This window comes from Lupinus angustifolius, chromosome LG18 (genome assembly GCF_001865875.1).
Source record: "Lupinus angustifolius cultivar Tanjil chromosome LG18, LupAngTanjil_v1.0, whole genome shotgun sequence".
Lineage (NCBI taxonomy): Eukaryota > Viridiplantae > Streptophyta > Magnoliopsida > Fabales > Fabaceae > Lupinus > Lupinus angustifolius.
The window spans coordinates 15,770,849-15,793,781 of NC_032026.1; the positions used below are offsets into that span (position 1 = coordinate 15,770,849).

At 32.3% G+C, this 22,933-nt stretch overlaps 2 protein-coding genes across 9 annotated transcripts; both read left to right on the forward strand.

Annotated features, from left to right (window-relative positions):
• On the forward strand, positions 1,243 to 7,901 carry LOC109332140 (UPF0183 protein At3g51130-like). Of its 4 annotated transcripts, none has more exons than XM_019566984.1 (15): positions 1,243 to 1,569; positions 1,815 to 1,897; positions 2,075 to 2,149; positions 3,178 to 3,245; positions 3,320 to 3,425; positions 3,532 to 3,592; positions 3,677 to 3,843; positions 3,969 to 4,031; positions 4,192 to 4,239; positions 4,695 to 4,808; positions 4,893 to 4,992; positions 5,900 to 5,979; positions 6,163 to 6,267; positions 6,373 to 6,425; positions 7,406 to 7,901. In XM_019566984.1, the coding sequence occupies exons 1-14, from the start codon at positions 1,470 to 1,472 to the stop codon at positions 6,418 to 6,420; spliced, it is 1,218 nt and encodes a 405-aa protein (XP_019422529.1). In that variant the 5' UTR covers positions 1,243 to 1,469; the 3' UTR covers positions 6,421 to 6,425; positions 7,406 to 7,901. The 4 variants fall into 4 exon arrangements, with proteins under 4 accessions (XP_019422529.1, XP_019422528.1, XP_019422530.1 ...); XM_019566983.1 differs by having other exon boundaries at positions 7,194 to 7,506; XM_019566985.1 differs by having other exon boundaries at positions 5,903 to 5,979; positions 7,194 to 7,506.
• LOC109333280 (kinesin-like protein KIN-7F) lies at positions 14,215 to 21,620 on the forward strand. Of its 5 annotated transcripts, none has more exons than XM_019568682.1 (14): positions 14,215 to 14,389; positions 15,794 to 16,209; positions 16,650 to 16,739; positions 16,867 to 16,967; positions 17,057 to 17,170; positions 17,241 to 17,322; positions 17,467 to 17,534; positions 17,629 to 17,694; positions 17,794 to 17,918; positions 18,184 to 18,520; positions 18,994 to 19,083; positions 19,158 to 20,072; positions 20,476 to 20,795; positions 21,102 to 21,620. In XM_019568682.1, exons 2-14 carry the CDS (start codon positions 16,005 to 16,007, stop codon positions 21,424 to 21,426), a joined length of 2,838 nt encoding a protein of 945 aa, XP_019424227.1. In that variant the 5' UTR covers positions 14,215 to 14,389; positions 15,794 to 16,004; the 3' UTR covers positions 21,427 to 21,620. The 5 variants fall into 5 exon arrangements, with proteins under 5 accessions (XP_019424227.1, XP_019424226.1, XP_019424225.1 ...); XM_019568681.1 differs by lacking the exon at positions 14,215 to 14,389 and adding an exon at positions 15,337 to 15,494 and having other exon boundaries at positions 15,781 to 16,209; XM_019568680.1 differs by lacking the exon at positions 14,215 to 14,389 and adding an exon at positions 15,337 to 15,494.

A 22,933-nucleotide genomic window follows, 5' to 3' on the forward strand; every position in this document is an offset into this window, starting at 1 on the left:
AAATTTTGATTAGTGATTTTGGAGTAATTTACAGTGTTAATAACACTTTCTTCATAGATAATATTGATTAAAGCAATCACCAATGGTAATGTTTGTATTCCCATCGTTATATAAACATTTCTATTATGCTGAGTTTGGTTGGGGATAAACTCATAAAAGTGAAAGGATGAAAGGGGAGAAAATAAAAGAGGAAGGTAAAGAAATAGAAAAAAAAAGGAAGAAAAAGAATATTTTCTGTAGTTTGGTTGCATTGAATTAAGGGAATGAAAAAAATTGTACAACTCATGGGAAATCTCAAATGAAGAATATTAATGTCAAATTTATTGTGACTAGCATTTAAATAAATTGTATTTCTTGTTAGTCATATATAAATATCGTTAATTTCCTAAAATTTCAAAAAAGTAAATCAATACATACATGTCAATGTTATTATTAATAATAATTATATTTTTTTTCTCTACTTTTTTTTCATTTTCTACCATATTAAACAAATTAAAAATCAACATACTTTTTATTCCTTTTCTCTTCTCATCTTAGGTCATAGCTAATATACTCTATATTTAAACAATAATGTGGTATAAAGTGAAAATATATTCCAAGATGCATCCCTTAATATAAAAACATACTTTTTGGTCATATAAAAATATATTTCAACATATACTTATGTGAATATTATATATACATTATAAGATTATATATGCTTACTTTAACTAAGGATATGTTTGAGAATATAATTTTGAAGGGGAAGAGAATACATGTCCTTGAAAAACTTCTCTATTATTTATTTGAGAATTGAATGAAAAAAAGAGATAAATATTTTAAAGGGTTTCTAGAGTCATATAAAATCCTAACACATGCATATTTTTACGGTTTTTCAAATCTTGAGGTTTTCTGGAGACAAAATCTTAAAAAATCTAACTATTTTCAGTAAAATTATATCATTAATATCCTTTTCTCGTAATTATTTATATTTTAAAAAAAAAATTATTCGTGAGTCAAAAACATATCACTAACTTGTAAGAGTTTGTGTTATGTGGAATGATTATATAGAGTTTATTTATTTTTAAAATGACAGGGGATTCACTTATTACAAGAATAAATTTTTTAAATTTACTTCTTATATTAGCTATCAATTTTATGAATATTTAATAGTTTATATTTAATCATTTTGTTGAATTTTCTTATAATCCATGATAAAAATGAGGAGTAAAAAGTTACATCCCTCGTAGTTTAAAATTGAGACCTCTGCAAAAGTATAAAAAATATGCAGGACGTTTCCGTGGCGTGCGAGAGTGGCGTTGTATCATCTGTGTAACTATATCACGTTTAATAAGCAAAAGGTTGAAGAAGTTTTTCTGTTTGTTTCTCCATCTAATTCAATTCTTCAATTCACCAAACACCTTCATCATCTTATTCTATTCCATTCTCATAATAAAACCAGAAACTCAACTCCTCCAACCCTAACAATTATGTTGCAGCAGAAACCACCGCGTCGTTGCGAAGGCACAGCCATGAGCGCCATCATTCTCGATCTCCGACCAGGCCTCGGAATCGGACCCTTCTCTCTCGGTAACTTCATCATATTCCGTTTTATTCCTTCATCTGATCATTTCGAATTTCGATATTATTCGTTCTTCGTGAGCTTAGGTTTTGTCGATGAAGTAGCGGAGGCTTTGTTTGTGTATTTATAAGAGCTCTCAGTTTATTTGGAAATTCTAGCTCAATTGAAGCTCATGATATTGCTAAGTGTTGATTGTTCGAGTTTTGTTAATGTGTTTGCTGCTAACTTTGCTTTTCTTATTTATGCTATTCAGGGATGCGAATTAGTGAAGCATTTGCTCAGATAGAGCAGCAGCCTAAAATATACGATGTCGTGCATGTCAAGTATTACAATGAGGTTTTCTTTTTTGCCGTTTACATTGTCTATGTTCGTGTGAGCTTGCACAAATATTGGAGTTTATTTGTTGTTGAATTTGACCATGTGCTTGTTTGGTCTCTGTGTGAGGCTTCTGTTTTATTGAGATTTATTTACATTTTTGTTGGACATAATTCTTCTGCAATTTTGCTTATGCAGGAGCCCCTGAAGATGGATATTGTTATAAGCTTTCCTGATCATGGCTTTCATCTTTGTTTTGATCCATGGTCTCAGGTGTTTTGCTTATTTTCCATTTTGACTCCGGTGATTGAGTTATTCTCAAGTGTGTCTAGTTCTTGTTTGGAAAAGGAAACATGAGATCATGGGGCTCAGTTAAGGAATTTTAATTTCCGTGTCTTTAATAAGAAATGTAACTGGCTAGTACTGCAAGTGTGCAACTTACTTCAAGGGAGTCTTCACTAATGCTTTGGGTTTTAGGTTGAAATAACATCAACATGAATCATCATCAAAACGTAATTAAATCAGTTGATGTATATTTGAAAATGCAGATTCAGAAAGTGTGTGAAGGATTCCTGCAGAAATTAAAGAGCATTGCAAGTTTGCAGCATATCTCTTTTCATCAGTTGATGTTGTAAAATGTGTTGTTCTCAGTTAGCCAATATAAGTGAAAAGAATAAAACAAAAGTTATTTGGTGGAAATCATGCCACGTCCTTTGGAACACAGTTCCATTAGAAGTTAAGAACTGATGTGTAGGAATCAGCATTTCTGGAAGTGGAAAATAAATAGGTTCCGAATGGTGTAGGATTCCTTTACCAAACTTTCTACTTCGTATTATCATTGAAGTTCTGCTTGTTTGAAATTCACAAGAGAATAAGAAGAATACAAAAATGTCTTAGGGTCCTGTGATACCTCCCTTTTTAAATGAAAAACATAGGAGTAATGTAATTGTAATTTGGCATTTAGTTTGTTATTTGTTGTCAAGTTCGTTGTGGTGGACCACCTGGAGGTTTGGGGTTTATTCACTTTGTTATAATTATGTGCTCCTTCCCACCAAGATGACACTATGCTAGAGTTTCTGTAGTTTTTTACTTGATATTGCTACTTTATTGTGCAAAAGACGATGGAGATTTTCAATTTCTTTTGCTTTTTTCTCTTAAAGATCTAAAGCTCCAACATCTGTTGTATGTAACACTTCCCATCATTTAAAGCTGCTGTATTGATACTATAATGCTTCTATTTATTACTACCCATACATGACAAGATGACTTTATGGTGACAAAGATTTCCAATACTATTTTAGAGACTGCGGCTTATTGAAATATATGATGTAAAGCGGCTTCAGATGCGCTATTCCACTTCCCTGATTGGGTCAGTCTCTGCATACTAATAATTTCAGTATCTATTTATTGTAAAACACTTTGTTGATTAAATTCAACATTTAGGGGGCCAGCGACTCTAGCCACCTTCATTGCTGTATATGCACTGTTTGGCCCCACATATCCTGGAGTTTATGATGGGGAGAGGGGTTTTTACACACTATTCTACCCGGTACGTATTTGGGCTATCAAATGCTTAGATTATTGCCGTTTAATGCTTGTCCTACAAATCCATATTAATATTTTCTGATTTATAATTTTGTTGGTTTGGTCATCAGGGACTTTCCTTTGCATTCCCCATTCCAAGTCAGTATACAGAATGCTGTCATAATGGGGGAGGTATTTATTATATGATTATGAAATTTAAATGTTGCAGAGTTTTTTATTCTAATTTGTTCACTTTGTCTCTTTTCACCATGAAAGTGGAATTGCCATTGGAGTTTCCAGATGGCACCACACCAGTTACATGCCGTGTTTCTATATATGATAGTTCTTCAGGTAAGAAAGTTGGTGTAGGGTCCTTAATGGATAAGGCTTCTGCTCCTCCATTACCTGTTGGCAGCATTTACATGGAAGAGGTTCATGTTAAGGTTTGTGTTTTTGCTTATTTAGTATGATAGCCATTGATTGGCTTCATTTTATGCATACTTTCTGCCAGTTTTGGCAAGTTGGCTATAATGTCGGTGTCTAATTCAGTTTTTTCTCTATTATATAGCTGGGGGAAGAATTGTACTTCACTGTTGGTACTCAACTCATTCCTTTTGGTGCATCTCCACAGGTATGTTTGATGTTGCATACAATTAAGTCTGCTTTTGCTATTCTTTTCTTCGATGAATTTCTTGTGTTTTCTGTTTCTTCCTTTTTCATCTTCTACTCGATTTGTGTCCTATGTATGAACTCTGAACTAAAGCTTATGTTGTCCGTCCTTTTTTCTGCAGGATGTCTGGACTGAGTTAGGTCGTCCCTGTGGAATCCATCAGAAGCAGGTACCATGAATTACTAGTCTTAAATGGAATGTTGTGATTTTGTTGGCTTTTTGTGGAACTAAACGTTGCAGCAATGTGTGAATAATGAGTAAACTCTTTTTTGTTTCTTAATTGTTGAACTGTGGGGAATTGATTTATGACAGAGCTGCGTAGATATTGTACTAAATGTTCCAACATTAATATTTGAGCTTTTCTTTGTTTCCTTTTCTTGTGTCTTTTTTATATGCAAATCTGCCTGGATATGTTGCTTTTTTATGGTTCTTGTAAAATGAAGGATATATGGAAGCAAGCTTAGAGCTTAATTAAATGCTTGGGCATAATTTTGGAACATGTGGACATCTTGTATGTCCTCTATTGACAAGCTCCTAAGACTAGGAATTCGGATGGAATGTTTCAGCTACTTAAACTACTTGAATGAGTATTTTGTGTGTGTATTGTGGCTCTTAATCCTGCAGGTAGATCAAATGGTTATTCATTCTGCCTCAGATCTTCGGCCACGAACAACAGTTTGTGGAGATTACTTCTACAATTATTTCACTCGTGGTCTGGATATCTTATTTGATGGGCAGGTTTGCACCTTACGCCATTCTTTTGTTTTTGTTCAGTGATGCCACTGGCACCCAAAAGTTCCTTCATATTTGTTTTATTTTCAGACTCACAAAATCAAGAAGTTTGTGTTACATACCAACTACCCTGGTCATTCTGATTTCAATTCATATGTTAAGTGCAACTTTGTTATCTATGGCTCAGATTGTAAGCAATCCTTATTTTCTGCATTGCAGTATTTTAATCGGTATTTTTTTTGATAAATTAGAAATTCATTAATAGCATCTAGCTTAAGCATCAGGGCTCATGCTCCCCCCACCTTCTAGGAATTGTCGAAGAATACTCACCTTGTCATTTGCTCACAGCTATATAAAGAGTACATACACAAATGATTATCATATAACACAATTACAAAACCACCCCGATATCACCCTTACTTATCTATACTCCTATGTACTACATATGCACTTGATGGTCTGTTATAATAGATATACTAATAACCCATTTTCCAACAAGAACTAAATCAGTGATTTTGATACCATAATGAAACATTATGATATCTATAACACCATCAGCCTATCTAACTAGCAATAGAAAATCAGAGTTCAGTAATTCTCCTTCCATGTTTACAGCACCTTTGATAGTAGCAGCACCATTGATTGTAGATCTGTAGCAGCTCTTTTGCAGGAAGTTTAATTTTCTTCTGATACCTATTGCATGTAAACCTTCTGCAGCCCCTCTATTATGTCCCTGCACGACTTGTTTTCCATTTGCATCATATATTTCACCAGCCTCATAGCTCTTTCACATTGCAAATATGTTTTTTCTTCATAATCAGACATCAGTGTCAAATATTCCAAAATACAGTTCATTAAGAGTAAAATTTTATCTCCTTAATATCTGATGCCATTTATTGACTATTAATACAGTTAATTAATATTGTTGGCTCCATAGGGCTTGTTGGTTTGTAGCTTTGCTTTCTACGTTCAGATCCTCAGTTCAAAATCAGCTTAGAGATAGAGAAACAGTGATGATGCATTTTGATTGGTATTAATATTGCAGTTATGGGAAAATATTTATTGAAATAAACATTATTTTTTCTATTCCTTTCCAGCAGTTGGGGGATCTTTTCAGGAAGTGCATAACAACAAACAGAGGGCTATTACAACTAGCACAAAGTGGGATCATGTGAAGGTGATATTTTATCCCTTCCAAATTATGTGGTTGCCCTTATAATGATGATTCGTGATGGAAGATCTTCTTTACTTGAACTATATGAATTAGTGTGGGGAAAATTTGTTATAAGCTTTGATGTGGATTTCTCTTAATGCGCAATATAAGTTTTTTTGCATAATAGCTTTTGATTGATTCTTTTAGGAAATCCTTGGGGGTTGTGGGCGAGCTGCCATTCAAACACAAGGTTATGGAAGTAACCCTTTTGGTTCTACTCTTGTATACGGTTATCAAAATATTGCTTTTGAGGTGTGTTATTCTTTATGCTTTTACATCAGCCTTAATTATTTAATACTTCAGTCGACTGTGTTGCTTTGAAAAGACCGCTAATCTGTACTCTGTTGATGTTAGCAGGTGATGAAGAATGGTTATATTGCAACCATAACTCTCTTCCAGTCATGATAATGGTACATTTGTTTATTCTGTTTTTGTTTCAATATAATTTATACTTTATTTAGATAGCAAGTAGAAACCTTAATTTTTTGTTAGCTTATTGGTTATCTTAAGGTTCAAGCTACTTGCTAGCAGCCAGTATTAATTACGCCTTAGTCTTATGTTTCCAGATTCAGTCATTCTAAACTTTCATTTCTTTAATGTTGCTAATTCAGTTCTGAATGAATGTCTTACAAAACTGGTCACCTTGGCTACTCAATCAGACACATATGGTGACTTTAAGGGGCCAAATAGAAATTTTTAGACTCTAATGTTGACAATCATCGACTTTTTAGGTGGTTTATAATAGTTGTTTCTAATATCTTTCAAATCATTGTTTTTACCTATAGTTTCAACCATATTCTTTATTTAGTTAGAAGCATGTTGTACCTGTATCAATTTCCTAACTTGATAAGCTTTACTGTTTGAAGGGTGAGTCACCACTTAAAAAAGGGGGGTGAGCCTTACTCTTATCAAGTTAGGAAATTGATACAACTTGATTTTAACTGAAGAATATGGTAGAAGACTATCAGTGAACAAATGTTTTGCAATTAATAATAAACAACGATATTAACTCCACCTAAAAAGTCGATGGCTCTCAATATATACAGACTGATTTTAACACTTGGGCAAACCTGTAGGAACCTTTAGAGTAAGCAAATGTCTTTATTAACTTAGAGATGATAACAATCTTTCTGCATTGCATGGGTTGTTGATTACGCTTAACCTTTCTGTGTTTTAAGGTTTCTTAATCTTGGTTATGGAACTTCACATGGAGTAGCTGGCTAGCTTTGTACGGTCAATGTGTATAAATAGTTATCATCATCATTATCGTGGCAAGGGGCTACAATTGTACAGCTATATGAACACTGTCTTTATTTTAATCTTTTTCTTTTGACATCTTGCACCAAGCTAATGTAAATATGTAATAAATTTCACTTTATTTACCTTTCAGATATTCATATTGTTAGATTCTTGGTTACTTTCCTTGCTTCAATTCTTCTCGGCCAATTGTGTCTCCCCCTCTTTCTCAGATCAAACAAGTATGGCTTCTGTCTTTAGAACTTTTTCTTTCCAAAACTGTTAGAAATCAATTATATGGCTGCCTTTCTTGGACATAATGCAATAAAGGTTAGCTAAAATGAAGAGAAGTAGAACAATAATTGAACATTCACTAAAAAGACATATTCACATCAGATTCAACAATATCTCACGTATATACTCCCAAAATCGCAATCATTTGACGTTAATGGCTGGGACCATATGCATAGAATGATTTTATTTTTCGCACGGGGTGTCTAAGGACCCACCTGGAACCTTGTCTAGAAAATTGTCTGATCTTTTGGTCCATTCATGTCATGTAGAACAATATTTGTGTCACATCTTGCAACTAACAACACGAGTTGTAATGTGAGACTGATCAAATAAATAGTAAATAATAAAAGGCCACCCAGCTAAGTATGTATTTTTTTTTCCTTCTCAAATATCAATTTGTTTAGTTAAATAGATGTTTGAAGAACAAAAGTACAATAAAACTACTTCTGCTTGCTATTAATTTCTGAATGCAATTAGTAACCTGTACCTTCGCCAGCTCAACTTTATGAAGCAATGGTACGATGCAATGCAACACATGCTTATTTTATGAACGAACTCTTTTCTTATCTTATATAAACGAAAAATAAAACTGAAGTTAATTAATGCTCTTCACATAGTTGTTTAAACTTTAAACACTGCAGAGAATATAGACACGTTAAAAGCAAAAGTTCATCATGTGTCAATCAAAATGTTATACAACATTGCTAAAAAATCTATGTCGCATAATAACAAGCGTGATCCATATTAACAGTTAGTTAATGTTACTAAAATTGAAAGCTTCAGTTATTGGCATTTGCTATATCCTCTTGCATTTACTAATATTTAATCAACAATTAAAAGAGCTAACACATTTGATATGTTAGAAACATATCAAATGATTTATAATTACCTGGAATGGGATATGATTATCCTTCAGATTAATAGATTGTAGTTCATTAATGCGGGTATGAAATTGGTCTGTGTCAATATTCTCGATCAAGTCTATTCCAATATCATAATTGCACAATCTACATCCACATTAATAATCATTCTAAGTTCTAACAAGAGATGATGGATATAATAATTATATTATCTTAAGGGGAATGAAGGGAAAATTATGATAAGCTAACCATGCTCCATTCAAATTAAAAGAAATTGGGCATTTGTTGAGGAAATCATGGACCTATCACGTATTCACTTGTAAGCCCATTATAGAAACAGTAACATGTACACGATTAAGAGTCTATTACCCCAACCTACTATCATAACCAATAAACATTCATTACGATGGAACACAGTTTCTTGATCGTTACATCTAATTCAGAATTTGTGATTGTGCATCTCAACAAGTATTATTTTTAGTGATTAAATACTTTATATTTGAGATCCAATATGATCTTATATTATTAGATTAACACTTTGTTGATACACCTGATAATATATTATCCTTTTTAAAACTTTTCTGTATAAAATATTAACATATCAACACCGTTACTAAAAGTTGAATCCACAAATATATACTTACTCAACTGGAATAAAGTCAATTTTAGAAGTTGTATATTTAAATTTTTATTTTCTTTTAAGTGTTTCAAAAAATTTATACTTTTAGTTTCTTACCCATTTAGAATATTGGTTAACAGAACCCTTATATAGGGCCCTAAATAAACTTTTCAAAAAATACAAATAAATTAGTCCACCATTGGAAATCTAAGTCCAATATTTTTCAATAACATATAAAACAGTAAAACACCGTTTTCCAATACAAAGTTATCACTTTTGTTTTCTTAATCAATAGTTAAATAACACTTATAATCATTCAATATATAATATAACTTCTTAAAAATATATTCCCTCTCCGATAAATCGCAGGGCTCATTTTCATAGTAGTCATCTCAACCAACAAATTTAGATTTTTTTGACAATTTTTTTAGGGGATGAGAAGAATATATATTTTCTTGTTCAGATAAATTTAGATTATATACAGTTTTAGGTATATATTCAATCCTTTAATATTTTATCAACCCAACGCAGCTAGAATGATGCTTGAGTAGAACTTGTATGCAGGCTTCATCAATTAATAACTACTTACATTTTATTATACTCCTACCGGATAACCTCTTATTAGTGAGGAGTTCTATTATTATTGGCGTATAAAAAAATGGAGAGTCATAAGTGAGACATCACGTCTTAAACCAAAACATTAAGATATCATGTCTTTTACACCCATATATCTAATATGAGATTTTACACTTAAATAAAACCAAGAATTTAGATATACATTTAGTCCGTTTTTATATAAGTGTAACTTTAAATAATTTATGAGGAGTGTCAAATATTTTTAAAATCGTAGTAGACTTTAATTAAATTATTGGATAAGAATAACTTTTGTATTGTCTGAGGATTAAATCCCTATAATATACTATTATATATTTATATATATAAAAAAATCAATTTGAAATAAAGTAGCACAAATTTACCAACATGATATTGGTTTAGTGGGGTAAGTTTACACTATATCCTCATGTAAACAAAATGTTACAAATTTAATTCACATAATCGATATATACTGAAAGAAACAATTACGTACACTGAAATAGATTAATTCTTTACTTATCAAGTAAATGTCCTATATGATTTTCCGCATTTGAGTAAAATAAATTTTATGTAAAAAGACTAATATATTATACTCACTAACTAAATAATCAATAAAAAATGTTTTGTCCTTACACAAAAAATATTATTTTCTCCCTAAAAAATAATTCTTTTTTTATGTGTCAAGTTTTTGGTATTACTAAAGATATTTTTTATTTTTTTAAGTAAATAACTAATCTTTTCGGGATGTGTAGTTACTCCTCCCAACAAACATTGCTCTCAATAATCAAACTCTTAATATTTTTACCATCATAAAGATCAAGTGAGACTTTACACTATTAAACGAACATTTTGTTTGTTACACATGTCAACTGATGTATTACTTTTCTTTTGTTTACGAAATCCCTCCTTGGCCTAAAATAATAGTCCACCATTATTAATTAAAATGTAAAAAAAATTATTTTGACTCAGAAATTTATAATCTATATGACGGTGGCAATGGCTGGATTGGTAGGTGCATATAATTTAGCGATGGAGGAAAAGTCCCACCTATTGGAATGTGATTCTGATTTCACCGTTAGCCAAACCTAATCCACACATGAAATGGCCACTAGTAGTTACAGATAACAATGTTGTACATAGATATGAGAAGAGTGAAGAGTCACAAGTAAGATCTCACGTTTTGAACTAAAACTTTAAGGTATTAGTTTCATGGGCCTTTAATTCTTATAAACTATTTCACTCCTCTCCACATATCCAATGTGTGACTTCACACTTGAATAAACTTTTCGCTTAGTATGAGGTAATTAAATAGCATTTATTAAGCTATAACTTGTTGTTGATTAACCCATTTAACTACTAGACCCATTTGGATTTGTTTGTCGGTTTGCAATGAAACTTAAACAACTTTATTTGAGAACATCACACTCTCACCTAATGCACCTTAACTAACACCTAATCTTGACCACCATCTGTTTCATCATTATAACACTACATCTTCCTCTTCTTTTATTATGATTGTTACTACTACTATATTTTATTGCAACAATATCAATAAGTTAAAATATTGCTCCTCTTATTAAATTAAGGAGAAAATCATTGATCTAATGGTGTAAGACCCCATTGAATCTTCAAGGTCAAAAGATCGATTTATGAGAGTGACACTTGTTGGACTAGACAAACACGAATCCCGAAAAGGATTAGTTCATAACTCATAAAGGGTGATGGGCCCTTGGTAGTACAAAAACTAAGGGGGAAGACGTTGGTCTAGTGATGTAAGACCCAACTGGATCCCCAAGGTAAATGGTTTGATTCCTGATAGCGACACTTGTTGGGATGAGCAGTCACGAACTCGAAAGAAAGTAGTTTCTTATCAAAAAAGGTAAAAAAATACTTTTGATAGTACCAAATAAATAAGAAGGAAATGATGGAAATAACGAAACTCCATTATGCCGTCCCAAAATCATTGTGCCCGTGTTTTTAATCAATCATCTTTCTCCAAGTAATATAAAAATGTTATTTTATATTTTTAGAATTTTTTTTAATTATATATTATTTTTTCGTTGGACCGAGACATAAAATTTGGACATGATTGAGAACAGGTCATCCCCTTATTAATGTGAACATTAGCCTCTAAGGAGTTTTGAGTTTTATTTTTAGCATCATATGCTGTTTGGCATACACTTAAACAGTTAAACGTAACATGTATTCAATTTTGTTTATTTCACCACCTTTCTTCCCATAAATATGTAGCCTCTAAGATTATAGACCTTTGAAAATATTTTAATTTACAACATAGATGGATAGAGGCCATGGTTTCACATATTTTAGTTGGATTATAATCCTCAACCATATATGTGACATAGATTTCATTTTTTTGGCTTTGGAAACACTGGTTTTTCTGTAAATTATGAGAAGAAATACTTTTATGTTATTTCATGTGTTAAGGAAGAATCTAAATCTAAACAAATTTGATACATTTTTAAATCTCATATCATATGCTAAGGCTCAAAATTTATGCTTAATAACTAGTTTAATTTATATATAGTAGTAGTTAGTATGAAAAAACCTGAGCAATGCAAAAAAATATCTTCATAAAATCTCAGAGTTCTTCAATCCATTAGTGAATCAGTAGCATTCACATTCACATTTTCAATGATATTTAGTATTATGATGAAAGTTAATTTATATTATCTATCTTTTAGTGACTCTCACATATTTTGAGTCTATTATATTATTATGTACTAAACTAAAATAGTACACTTCATCATCATTTGCCAAACTTTCTGAATTCAGCTTAAAACACAACAACATTTAAATACATGTAATTGTATTCTCCTATATATTCTATTGAGGCATGTGTTAGTTGCTTTATTATCTATTTATTATTTTTTAAATTCCTCTGTCTGTATATTTTAAATTGAATAACAAATAAATGGTAGTTTTGAGTACATACAAGTCCAAATTCATACATAAATGGTAGTTTTGTATTATACTTTCTAGTCCATTATGTAACATTCATTTCATAGTACACAACTGCACATGCATATGAGTAAAGGGCCACACTCTCTCCTCTAAATCGGGTCCATATCTATTATCTCACTTCTTTGTATCATTTTATATGTTACGAGATATGATTGATCAAAAAATATTTAATAATTTAACTTTAACTTAGATAATTTTTTTAAACCAATCAAATATGACATGACATAGAATGATACAAAAAGTAGAACATCAAATATAATCTCCTCGAAATGGCACCATATCATGCATGCACATGGTATGTTGAATTTACATTACTTGTTTTGGTCAAAAGTTCCCCCAACACCTTTTTTCATTGCCTCACCTTTGGGAATAATTGTGAAGAATGTAATACTCAAACAAAGGTGTCCAATCACAAGGACAAATTTGTTTGATTTCATATTTTTTTTAATGAATTGTTAAAAAATATTTCCCTCATTCTTAATAAACATAATGAAAATAAATAAAATATCATTTCATCATATCCATCTTGGTTGTTTGATGCAAGAATCTTTAAAACTAATGAAACAATGAAGATGGTAAAGTCCTTATACAGTTGTAAGAATATGGAAAGTGTGGAAAAGCTAGGCACCATGTGCTTATTTTTTTTGTTTCCAATAAGTATCTCCGCACTGGAGGCAATCTTGTCCGATCTGGGAACATCCTCAGGTATGTAAGGCTAACTCTCCCAACGAGCATTTTTCCATCCACAAGACTCGAAACCAAGACCTTACTTAAGGGAAATCAAACATATACCACTTAAACCAATATCCGTTGGTGTCACTGTCCTGTTATCCAAACTTATGGTGTTCTAATATTCAAGGCTCCCTTTCTTTTTTTGAAAAATGCTAAGTACACATCTATTTCATTCTCCAATTTGCATAAAGTAAGATAATATATAGATTTATGAAAAATAAAGTAGTAATTGTAAACAGATCGATGGTGAGAATAATACAAATATAATATGATGTGTATATAAGTGCGTGTTAGTAATATTGTTTTTATTTTCAGTATTCTTTTTACTTCTGCTGTTCCATGCTCTAAATTGTTGAATCTTTTATTTTTATATTTTTTTTATCACTTCATCATTTTTATATATATGAAAGTCGGTGAAATATTGAAGTCATCCTGCATGCACTCCAAATTGCCAAATTAGATACAGGGTAGATTGGTAATTTGAGGTGATTTAGATTATGTATAGATATAGAGATAATATATTTATTATGATATTATTTTTTAGATTTATTTAGAATATTTAAAGAAGATTTCTTAGGATTAAGATTACTTTATTTTATCTTTTATAATATGTTTCTTATTTAATTAGAAATCTAATATTAGTATAAATAGAGGTTTATTTGGTATCAAAAAATAATCACAGCATCACTTCACCATTTAAAACATTATTAATAGAATTTACTATTTTGAAAATCTATTTTCTCCTCCTATACCTCAACCCATTAATTTCAAAGGTGATTAAATATTCATAGAACTATTACTATAGCTTAATCATGGTAGTTCTATCTATATACTAAGGAATGCAATATAATAATAAACAAATTAGGAGGGTGACGTTATAACCTATGCTCTCAATTTAAAAAGCTCACACTCCCCTTTAGACAAAGAATAATAAAATGAATGAACGAGATATGAAGCTTTTTCTGCTTTCTCTCTTTACCTTTTAAGCCCTCATTTGTTCTTGCCTGTTTTTGCATCACAATTATCACCATTTCCACTTGAGATTATAGTGTATGAGGTGAAGGAATTTTTCTTCTTTTTTCTTTCTAATTTCTTTTGACTTTGAGGTTTGAACTTCAACATTGTGTTCTCCACACCAATTTTTCCTTTTGTTTAAGGATTTGTTTTTTTGGGGTCTCATTGATGCATGCTAGGGGTGAAAACATGGCATGTTTTATGCTATATAAGATGCAGTAGTATGTGTATCGATTATTTAATTCATTGAGAAAAATTCGAAGAACATTTTACTATTTAAAATCCTTATCTAACATTAAAACTCATTTAAAAGTCTTGTGTATAAATTCTTTCAATAGGTCAATAGTTAACACCTTAAATAGGGGAAAACTTTATCTTTAAATAAGTTAACACCCTTTAAATAAGTCTTATAACACTAACAATTAAAAAAATATTTTTATATTTAACTTATATAAAAATATCATAATATAATTAAGTACCGGTAAGTTAAATATTTTTCTTTAAGAAACCTTTAACATGAAATATCTATCTTCTATATGCAAGGCCATGATGCTAATTACTAGAATTTGGTCTTAAAATTTTGTTTAGGAAGAAAATATGAATTTTCCTTTCTTATGATCCATGATGTTTATTTCACACGAGTATACTCAATGTGTTAATTGTTTTTTTTATTTTAATTAAAAATTAGTTGACCAATCAGAAACAATTATATAAACGATGTTTTTGGATTAGAAGAGATATCACATGTCCCAAATCTGTCTCACTCCATGTCATAAATCAATTATAGTACTTCATTTTATTACTTTTTGTTTTAAAATTTTTTATTCACTTATCAATATATGATTGGCGTGAAACAGAGAATAAAATATCATTAGGGACAGGTAATCTCGGGAGATGTGCACTTTTTCTTATCTAATTTTCTGCTGGATTTTGGTCGGATTATATTGTACTTGCTATATTAAAACTGAAAAAGTAACCAAAATAATAACAGACATGAGAGGATTTATAGGGAGAGAATTGCATCCATTCATTTTCTCCAACCCTTCTGACAATGCATTTTCACACCCTTTCTCTCAATTTATTTCCACATGAGGTTGGGTGAAGAATGTTTCTTCAAAAATTGAGTCCCCAAGTCCTTATCACATTTGGTAAATTTCCCTTCACAAAGTTGTAAACTTTTCTATATTCCATCAGAAATGAAGAATTTGATTATCTATTCCTTTGGATGGTGACAATTGAAGAAAACTCCAAGTTTTCATATTAGAAAAAAACAAACAGAAATCACTGCATTTTGTTCTAATCATTATAGGACCTTTTGATCTTAGTCAAATACATTTTTTTTATTTCCTTCATCTGACATATCTGAATATAATATACAATTGCAGAGAATAATATCTGATTTTTCTGCTGAATGAAATGGTAACCTTTGATTAGTTTGTTGCTGCAGATAATGATTGGGGGCTGAAAGCTTAAGTGGTACTTTTGTTCCATACCAACAACAGGACACAAGCTTTATGAATAAAATACCCAAAGAAGTAGTACTAGATTAAGTGAATACCAAAGTTGGTTTTTTGAGGAATGCCCAGAATTCAAATAAGTGAAATCTTTCATTATCTTGGAATTGTAGTTTAAACAAGTTTTGAGGAGGAGTTTGAGAAATGGGTTCTATTGGAGGAGAAGAAGCAATGCAACAAGGCCATGAGGAGAGAATTCTCGTGTCCGTTCGTCTTCGTCCTATGAATGATAAGGAGCTTGCAAGAAATGATGTATCTGATTGGGAATGCATTAATGATACTACCATCATATGCAGGAACAACCTTTCAACTTCTGATAGGTCCCTCTATCCAACAGCATATTCATTTGGTATGAAGAAAAATACTTCTTACAATTCCATATATGGCTTTGATTTGATTTAATTTACTTCTTATAATGCATCCCTGGATTGTGTATATATTTGTCCTTATGGGTGACTTATTATTTTTTTGAAAGAAAAGAGTGAATGTTTGGAGTGTAAGGTCGGAATTTATGATACTTGATCTTGGTTATACCTATCAACGGTTCAATATCTCTTTCGGATGTTATTTTGATGTGTGTTATTTTTCTCACCATTCTACTTGGAAGATAATTTTTTGTTTATGTTACAAATCTGGTCATATCGACACATGAAGTTGAAGTTGGTCCATTGGTTTTGTCACTAAATCCTTTCTGCAACGATCTTAGTTAACTTTTATCTGTCAGATACATGGACAGTGATAAATTTTGCTTCTCTCTTCTGATTTACCTTGCATTCCTTTCGGCTGTAGACAGAGTATTTAGGGGGGATTGCTCAACAAGACATGTCTATGAAGCAGCAGCGAAGGAAGTTGCGGTTTCGGTTGTTAGTGGCATCAACTGTAAGTTTCTTTCCTTTGCTTCTATTTCTCCTTCATCAGCATTAGCGTCCATGGAACTCCTATATTAACATCTTTTCTTTTGCTCTCTTTCCTGGCCTCTATGATCTTCGGTTTTCTTTTTGATCAGCAAGCATTTTTGCATATGGACAAACAAGCAGCGGAAAGACGTACACCATGAGTGGTATAACTGAGTATGCCGTAGCAGACATTTTTAACTACATAGAAAAGGTACTGAAATATGATCAATTCTGCACATAATTGCATAAATCGTGTCTTTCTCAAAACCATTTTTTGATTAAGTTTTGCCTTTTTTATAGCACCCAGAAAGAGAATTTGTTTCCAAGTTTTCAGCAATTGAGATTTATAATGAATCTGTGAGGGACCTCCTTAGTGCCGATTCAACTCCACTCAGACTTCTTGATGATCCCGAGGTAAATATCTTCATTTTTCCAACAAAGTTAGTATATGTTCATTTTACTTACACGTTTGTCAATTTCACAGAGAGGGACAGTCATTGAGAAACTGACCGAGGAAGCTGTGAGAGACAGGAACCATTTAACAGAACTTATTGCTTTCTGTGAAAGTAAGGATGGTTTGAATGATTCTGGCTTCAACTGAGTTGCCTTAATTAAATTTCTTTTCTTTTTTTTTTCTTTCCTATTTGCAAAAAAAATGCGCAGCTAGAACTGACTACACAATTTTCCGTCAATTGATTGTATTTTCGCAGATCAAAGACAGATAGGGGAGACAACAATGAATGACGCAAGTTCCAGATCTCATCAGATTCTCAGACTGGTATTATATGTTACTGTTTTTGTTAGAGGATTATGAACACTTTGAACAGAATGTACATTTTCCGTTACATATCCTAAACAATGTGCTTCTTCAGACAATTGAAAGTTCTGCACTTGAATTCCATGGAAATGACAAGTCTAGCTCTCTTGCTGCTTCAGTGGTATGACTAATTTGATCATTTCATAGGAAAATGCTCTGTGTCAATATATTAAGTTAAAGAACAACTTCGGGAAATCAATTGATGATTTTTTTGGTACAGAATTTTGTTGATCTTGCAGGAAGTGAGCGTGTATCCCAAACCAATTCAGCCGGTACGAGGTTGAAAGAGGGTTGCCACATAAATCGTAGTTTACTAACTCTAGGAACTGTTATCCGCAAACTCAGGTTAGCTAGTGAAGATCATGTTTCAATATTTGGGACATTCTAAAATCCAGAACATCATTACATACTCATTCAAGTTTACCCATCCTAAAATGATTTCCATATAAAACCTCAAACTCATATGCACTCCTTTATCTGCACATACAGTGTACTTTATCTGCTGAATGACTCTTTATAATCAATATTTGATGCCATAAAGATATTATACACTGTTTTTTGTGGAAATATTTATTTCACTCTTACCTCAATGTGATGAATTTGGTCGCAGCAAGGGGAGAAATGGACATATTCCTTTCAGGGATTCAAAGCTAACACGCATATTACAGTCCTCATTAGGAGGCAATGCTAAAACTGCAATCATCTGCACAATGAGCCCGGCACGGAGCCATGTTGAACAAACCAGAAACACCCTTTTATTTGCAAGCTGTGCTAAAGAAGTGGCAACTAGTGCACAAGTCAATGTAGTGGTGTCTGATAAAGCACTAGTCAAGCAATTGCAAAAGGAGGTTTCTAGACTGGAAACTGAATTGAGAATTTCAGCGACACCCCACCCGATATCCGATTCTACAGCACTATTGAGAGAGAAAGACCGCGAGATTGAGATGGTAATGAGAAAATTTTGTGATTAAGTTCATTTTCTTAATGGTAAAATATACAGTTTGTTGTATGTATCACATCACATCTAGGAAACGCACTAAAATCTCACAGACATCAAATCCTACATAACATTCTGTGCATAGCACAAGTATGCGCTTGATGTATTGTATGATATTGAAGAGTGAATTTGAGAGATATGAAATCTGAATTCTCCCATTCAATCTATTTCAAAGAATCTGGAGCTTCATAGACATACAAGTGGCATTTAACTAACTAAACCTGAAAGCTATGCGTAACTAACAGCTAAAAATAACCATTTACAATTAATCATAACAGAATTCTAACTAGTCGCTAGTTAATTTAGCCAAGCTGAGTTGTGATATATGAGGAAGGAGGACATTGGAGCTCTGCTACCTTTGAGCAAGTGTTTCTTATGGCTGCAAATATGAACTCTGTTGTTACCCCTTTGTTATGTATGCAGTTAAAGAAAGAGGTACGTGAGCTGATGTTAAAGCTGGATCGGGCACAATCTCAAATGAAGGACATGGCCCAAGTGGCTGAAGATGATGTGGTGAGTATATATGCCTACCCTTAAACATAAAAATTAGTAAGTGATATTCTTTTTTAATCTAATTACTCTTCCAGCCACATCTCCAGGAAAGCATGGATCTTCAATATCCCAGATTACGTGTGAGAAATACATGGGACTTCGAAAATCAATCGGATGAACCAAATATATTAAGTGATGGTGTGGAGAGTATCAGGTCGTTTCATGCATCTCAATATTCAGATGGACACAGTATTAGTTCCGATGAGAACTTGTTCCAACTGCCTGACCTTGAAAAGAATCTCCCTATCAGGATTGCTTCTCCAGGGATATCCATTGCAAGCACTGATGCTGTAAGTAACGATTTGGATCAGAAAAGTGTCGATGATGAGCATGAAGGGGAACATTGTAAGGATGTTAGATGCATTGAGTCAGAAGACATGATTGCAAACACACATACACACTCAAACCAAGCAGATTTAAGCCCAAAAAATACATACACTAACTCTAATACAGCTAACTTCAGATTGACTGTAGTTGATAATGGAGACAAGAAAAATATGGATTTGAGTCCTTCTGAATTGAAGGAAGACAAAAAATTGGATCACTCGCGCCAAGGTTTTGCACTTCCCTCAACAGAAACAATTTCTCCTTGGATGTCAAGATACAGTTCATTTAGTTGTAAAACCTTGAAGTTGAGCAGAAGTAGAAGTTGTAAAGGAAGTCTCATGAAAAGTTCATCCTCAGATTGGTTTGATATGGAAGAAATAATGCAGAACACACCCGAAATGGGGGATGAAAAAGACTTCTCTATAAGACCTGGGGGGTTTCAAAGGAAGGTTTATACCCTAAATTATAATGCCAATGTGGAGAGAAAGTCATTGGATAGCTATATAAATTTTGTTGGTGGTGCACAGATTGCGGAATCCTCCACTAACAAGGAAACTGAGAGCAATGGTCCAAATGGAAATGCAAAGGAAAATGGAAGTTTCAATTTAGTGGCTGACAATGAGGTAATATTCTATTGAACATCTTCTTTCCTTTCTCTCTTGAACTTGGTCTTATTCCAAATATCGGTTACTGGATCTAGTTCCCATTTTTTAACCATTGCTCTATGATTAATTTCTATAATTCTTCTAAACCATCCATGTTACTGATACAATAGCACATTTACATACCAAGAGCCTAGTTGTATTAAGGATAATAAGCCATAGATTCTTGTTGTTATTTTGCATGACAGGTTCAAGTATTAGAGATATAACTAGTTAGGATTAGTAACATCCTTACTTGCTTTACTTGAATATACAAGTCTGCATTGCATTGTACACTTTCACCTTTTTCTCATTCAATCAATTCCGGAACATTAGGCTTTATCTCAATGAAGCCACTGATTCTTAATGTTGTTTGTAATACCAGGTTACAGAGACAGGATTGAATCCAATCATGTCTACAAAGAATTTCAAAGATGTTGGGTTGGATCCAATGCAAGCTGATGGCGAAAATCACTCAGACTGGCCTTCAGAATTTAAGAGGCTGCAAGGAGAGATCATTGAACTATGGGATGCTTGTAACATTTCATTGATTCATAGGACTTACTTTTTCCTTCTATTCAAAGGGGACCCATCAGATTCTATTTACATGGAAGTAGAGCTGAGAAGACTATCCTACATTAAGCAAACTTTTTCCCAAGGCAATCAAATTGTGGAAAGTGGACATACCCTTACCCCTGAGTCAAGGTAACATTTCATGTATTAGCAATGTTCGTTTATAGACTCGGTTTCACAATAACTCTATAATGTTTGTTATATATCAGATATGCAACATTTCAATTAACCCTATAATATAGATATATGTTCTTATCATTATGAAACTCATGGTTAGATAACTTGATGACATGACACAGCTTTGAACCCGGGTCTATACTAATGCTAATATTCAATATTCGATGTGGTTTTATTAATTATTTAACATATGTTTTAACTTACAGTTTTACATCATTGAGTTATAATGAAAAATATTCAATGCATTTGACTTGAAAACAGCATGAAAAATCTGAGAAGAGAGAGGCAGATGTTGAGCAAGCAAATTCTGAGGCGGCTATCTAAGTCCGAAAGAGAGAACCTATACTTGAAATGGGGCCTTCGTTTGAGTTCAAAGCATAGAAGGTTGCAGTTGACGCATCGTTTATGGACCGACACGAAAGACATCGATCATGTTAGAGAGAGTGCAGCTATTGTTGCAAAGCTGGTTGATTTAGTAGAGCCACATCAAGTTTTAAAGGAGATGTTTGGACTCAACTTTGCCCCAAGGCCTATAAGTAGAAAATATTTTGGTTGGACAGCAAGTATGAAGAATATTTTGTTGTGAGCTTGGATTACTATCTAGGAAATTGCTTAGGGCCATTGTAAAAATTTACTTGGCTCTATATATAACATAGATATTACCCTCCTCCTTTAGAAACAAATTGGTTTCTTTTGTTTGTTTCTAACTTGATTGCTGTTTTATTGTAAAGTGGTTTGTAAAGAATGTGAATCTTAAGGCTATAGTTTTGTTCATATGTTGTTGTAGACTTTGTCTTGGTAAAATATCATGAATGGTTAAATATGACTTATTATCTGCATTATTCTAATTGTAATTTTAACTATTCATTTTATTGTTTTCAAATAATTATATTTTACTTTCTAATGTGTTGGTCTAGTGGTGTAAGGTCCCGTTAGATCCACAAGATGACCAAAAGGTCAATGGTTCAATTCCTATGAGTGACACTTGTTGGAAGGGACGGCCACACATTCCATAAGAGATTAATTTCTTACCCAAAGGTGAGGAAATACTCCTTGTAGGACAAAAAAATTTATATTTTTGGCTCAATACGTGCAACATTTTAAAGTTGTAGTACACAGTGAAATTGCAGTTGCAATATGGTGATTTTGATAATCTCTACATACACATTAACTGAAACTTATCTCTAGCTTCTTGGGGTTCTTCACCATTATTTCCCTCATTTGCTACACTATTGGATCATGCATTGCGTTTGTTCATCAAGTCAAGAACCTCTTTAGAGCTAAGTTCCTTAATAGGCATTAGAACTAATCCTTTATTGTATTTCCTTTTGTGTTTAAGAAATCTTACTTATATGTACTCACATTTATCCAAAATCTAGTGTTAGGTGAAGTTGGTTTTACTTTTCAAGTCTTTGTAGTTGCTCATGCATGTGGACTAATATAAGAGTCATAGACCAAGTTAGATAGAGGGCAATCATTGTTGCAGAGTCTACTAATGCTTTTAAGGAGATGGTCGGAGTTAAATTTGCCTTAACCAAAACTAACTAACTTCAACTAACCGTTTTGTTCTTAGAAACTAATAACTTGAGTTAGAACTAACTCAATAATACAATCTCATATATTTATATATATTATTAATTACATTGATACAATATATTTTAATAGTTTTAGATCACTTTTTTTCGGGGAATTTGATATTACCACTGTTAATCTTTTCACAATTTACATATTACATGATAGCATGAATAATTCATTTTACATTCTTTTGGAGAAACAGAATGATTTCTTTTGTTTGTTTCTAATTATAGTTGATATTGCAATATTAATGGTGGTGACTGGTGCCAGATTAAATAGAAGGGAGTAATAAATTTTCTCTTCCTTTTTCAGAGAGTTCTTTTTATAGAATGGTGTCATTTTAGACTGTGTTAACAACTAACGCACTAAATACATGATTCAAATTTAAGAGAGTTAGGAGTTATTGCAGCGTTCATTTGAGTGCTTGGGTTATTTACATTGAAAACAAATTTTTAGCTTCATATCAGGGTATTTAAACACATTCACAAACAAAGACATTACTCTAGTTGTGTAAGGTG

Bases quoted from the DNA above. Each gene is read 5' to 3' on its own strand.
- LOC109332140 (XM_019566984.1), top strand. From the start codon at position 1,470: ATGTTGCAGCAGAAACCACCGCGTCGTTGCGAAGGCACAGCCATGAGC. The intron at 3,426-3,531 runs GTACGTATTTGG...TTTGGTCATCAG, and splicing joins TTTACACACTATTCTACCCG to GGACTTTCCTTTGCATTCCC. The intron at 4,032-4,191 runs GTATGTTTGATG...TTTTTTCTGCAG, and splicing joins CTTTTGGTGCATCTCCACAG to GATGTCTGGACTGAGTTAGG.
- LOC109333280 (XM_019568682.1), top strand. From the start codon at position 16,005: ATGGGTTCTATTGGAGGAGAAGAAGCAATGCAACAAGGCCATGAGGAG. The intron at 17,919-18,183 runs GTTAGCTAGTGA...ATTTGGTCGCAG, and splicing joins ACTGTTATCCGCAAACTCAG to CAAGGGGAGAAATGGACATA. The intron at 20,796-21,101 runs GTAACATTTCAT...ACTTGAAAACAG, and splicing joins ACCCTTACCCCTGAGTCAAG to CATGAAAAATCTGAGAAGAG.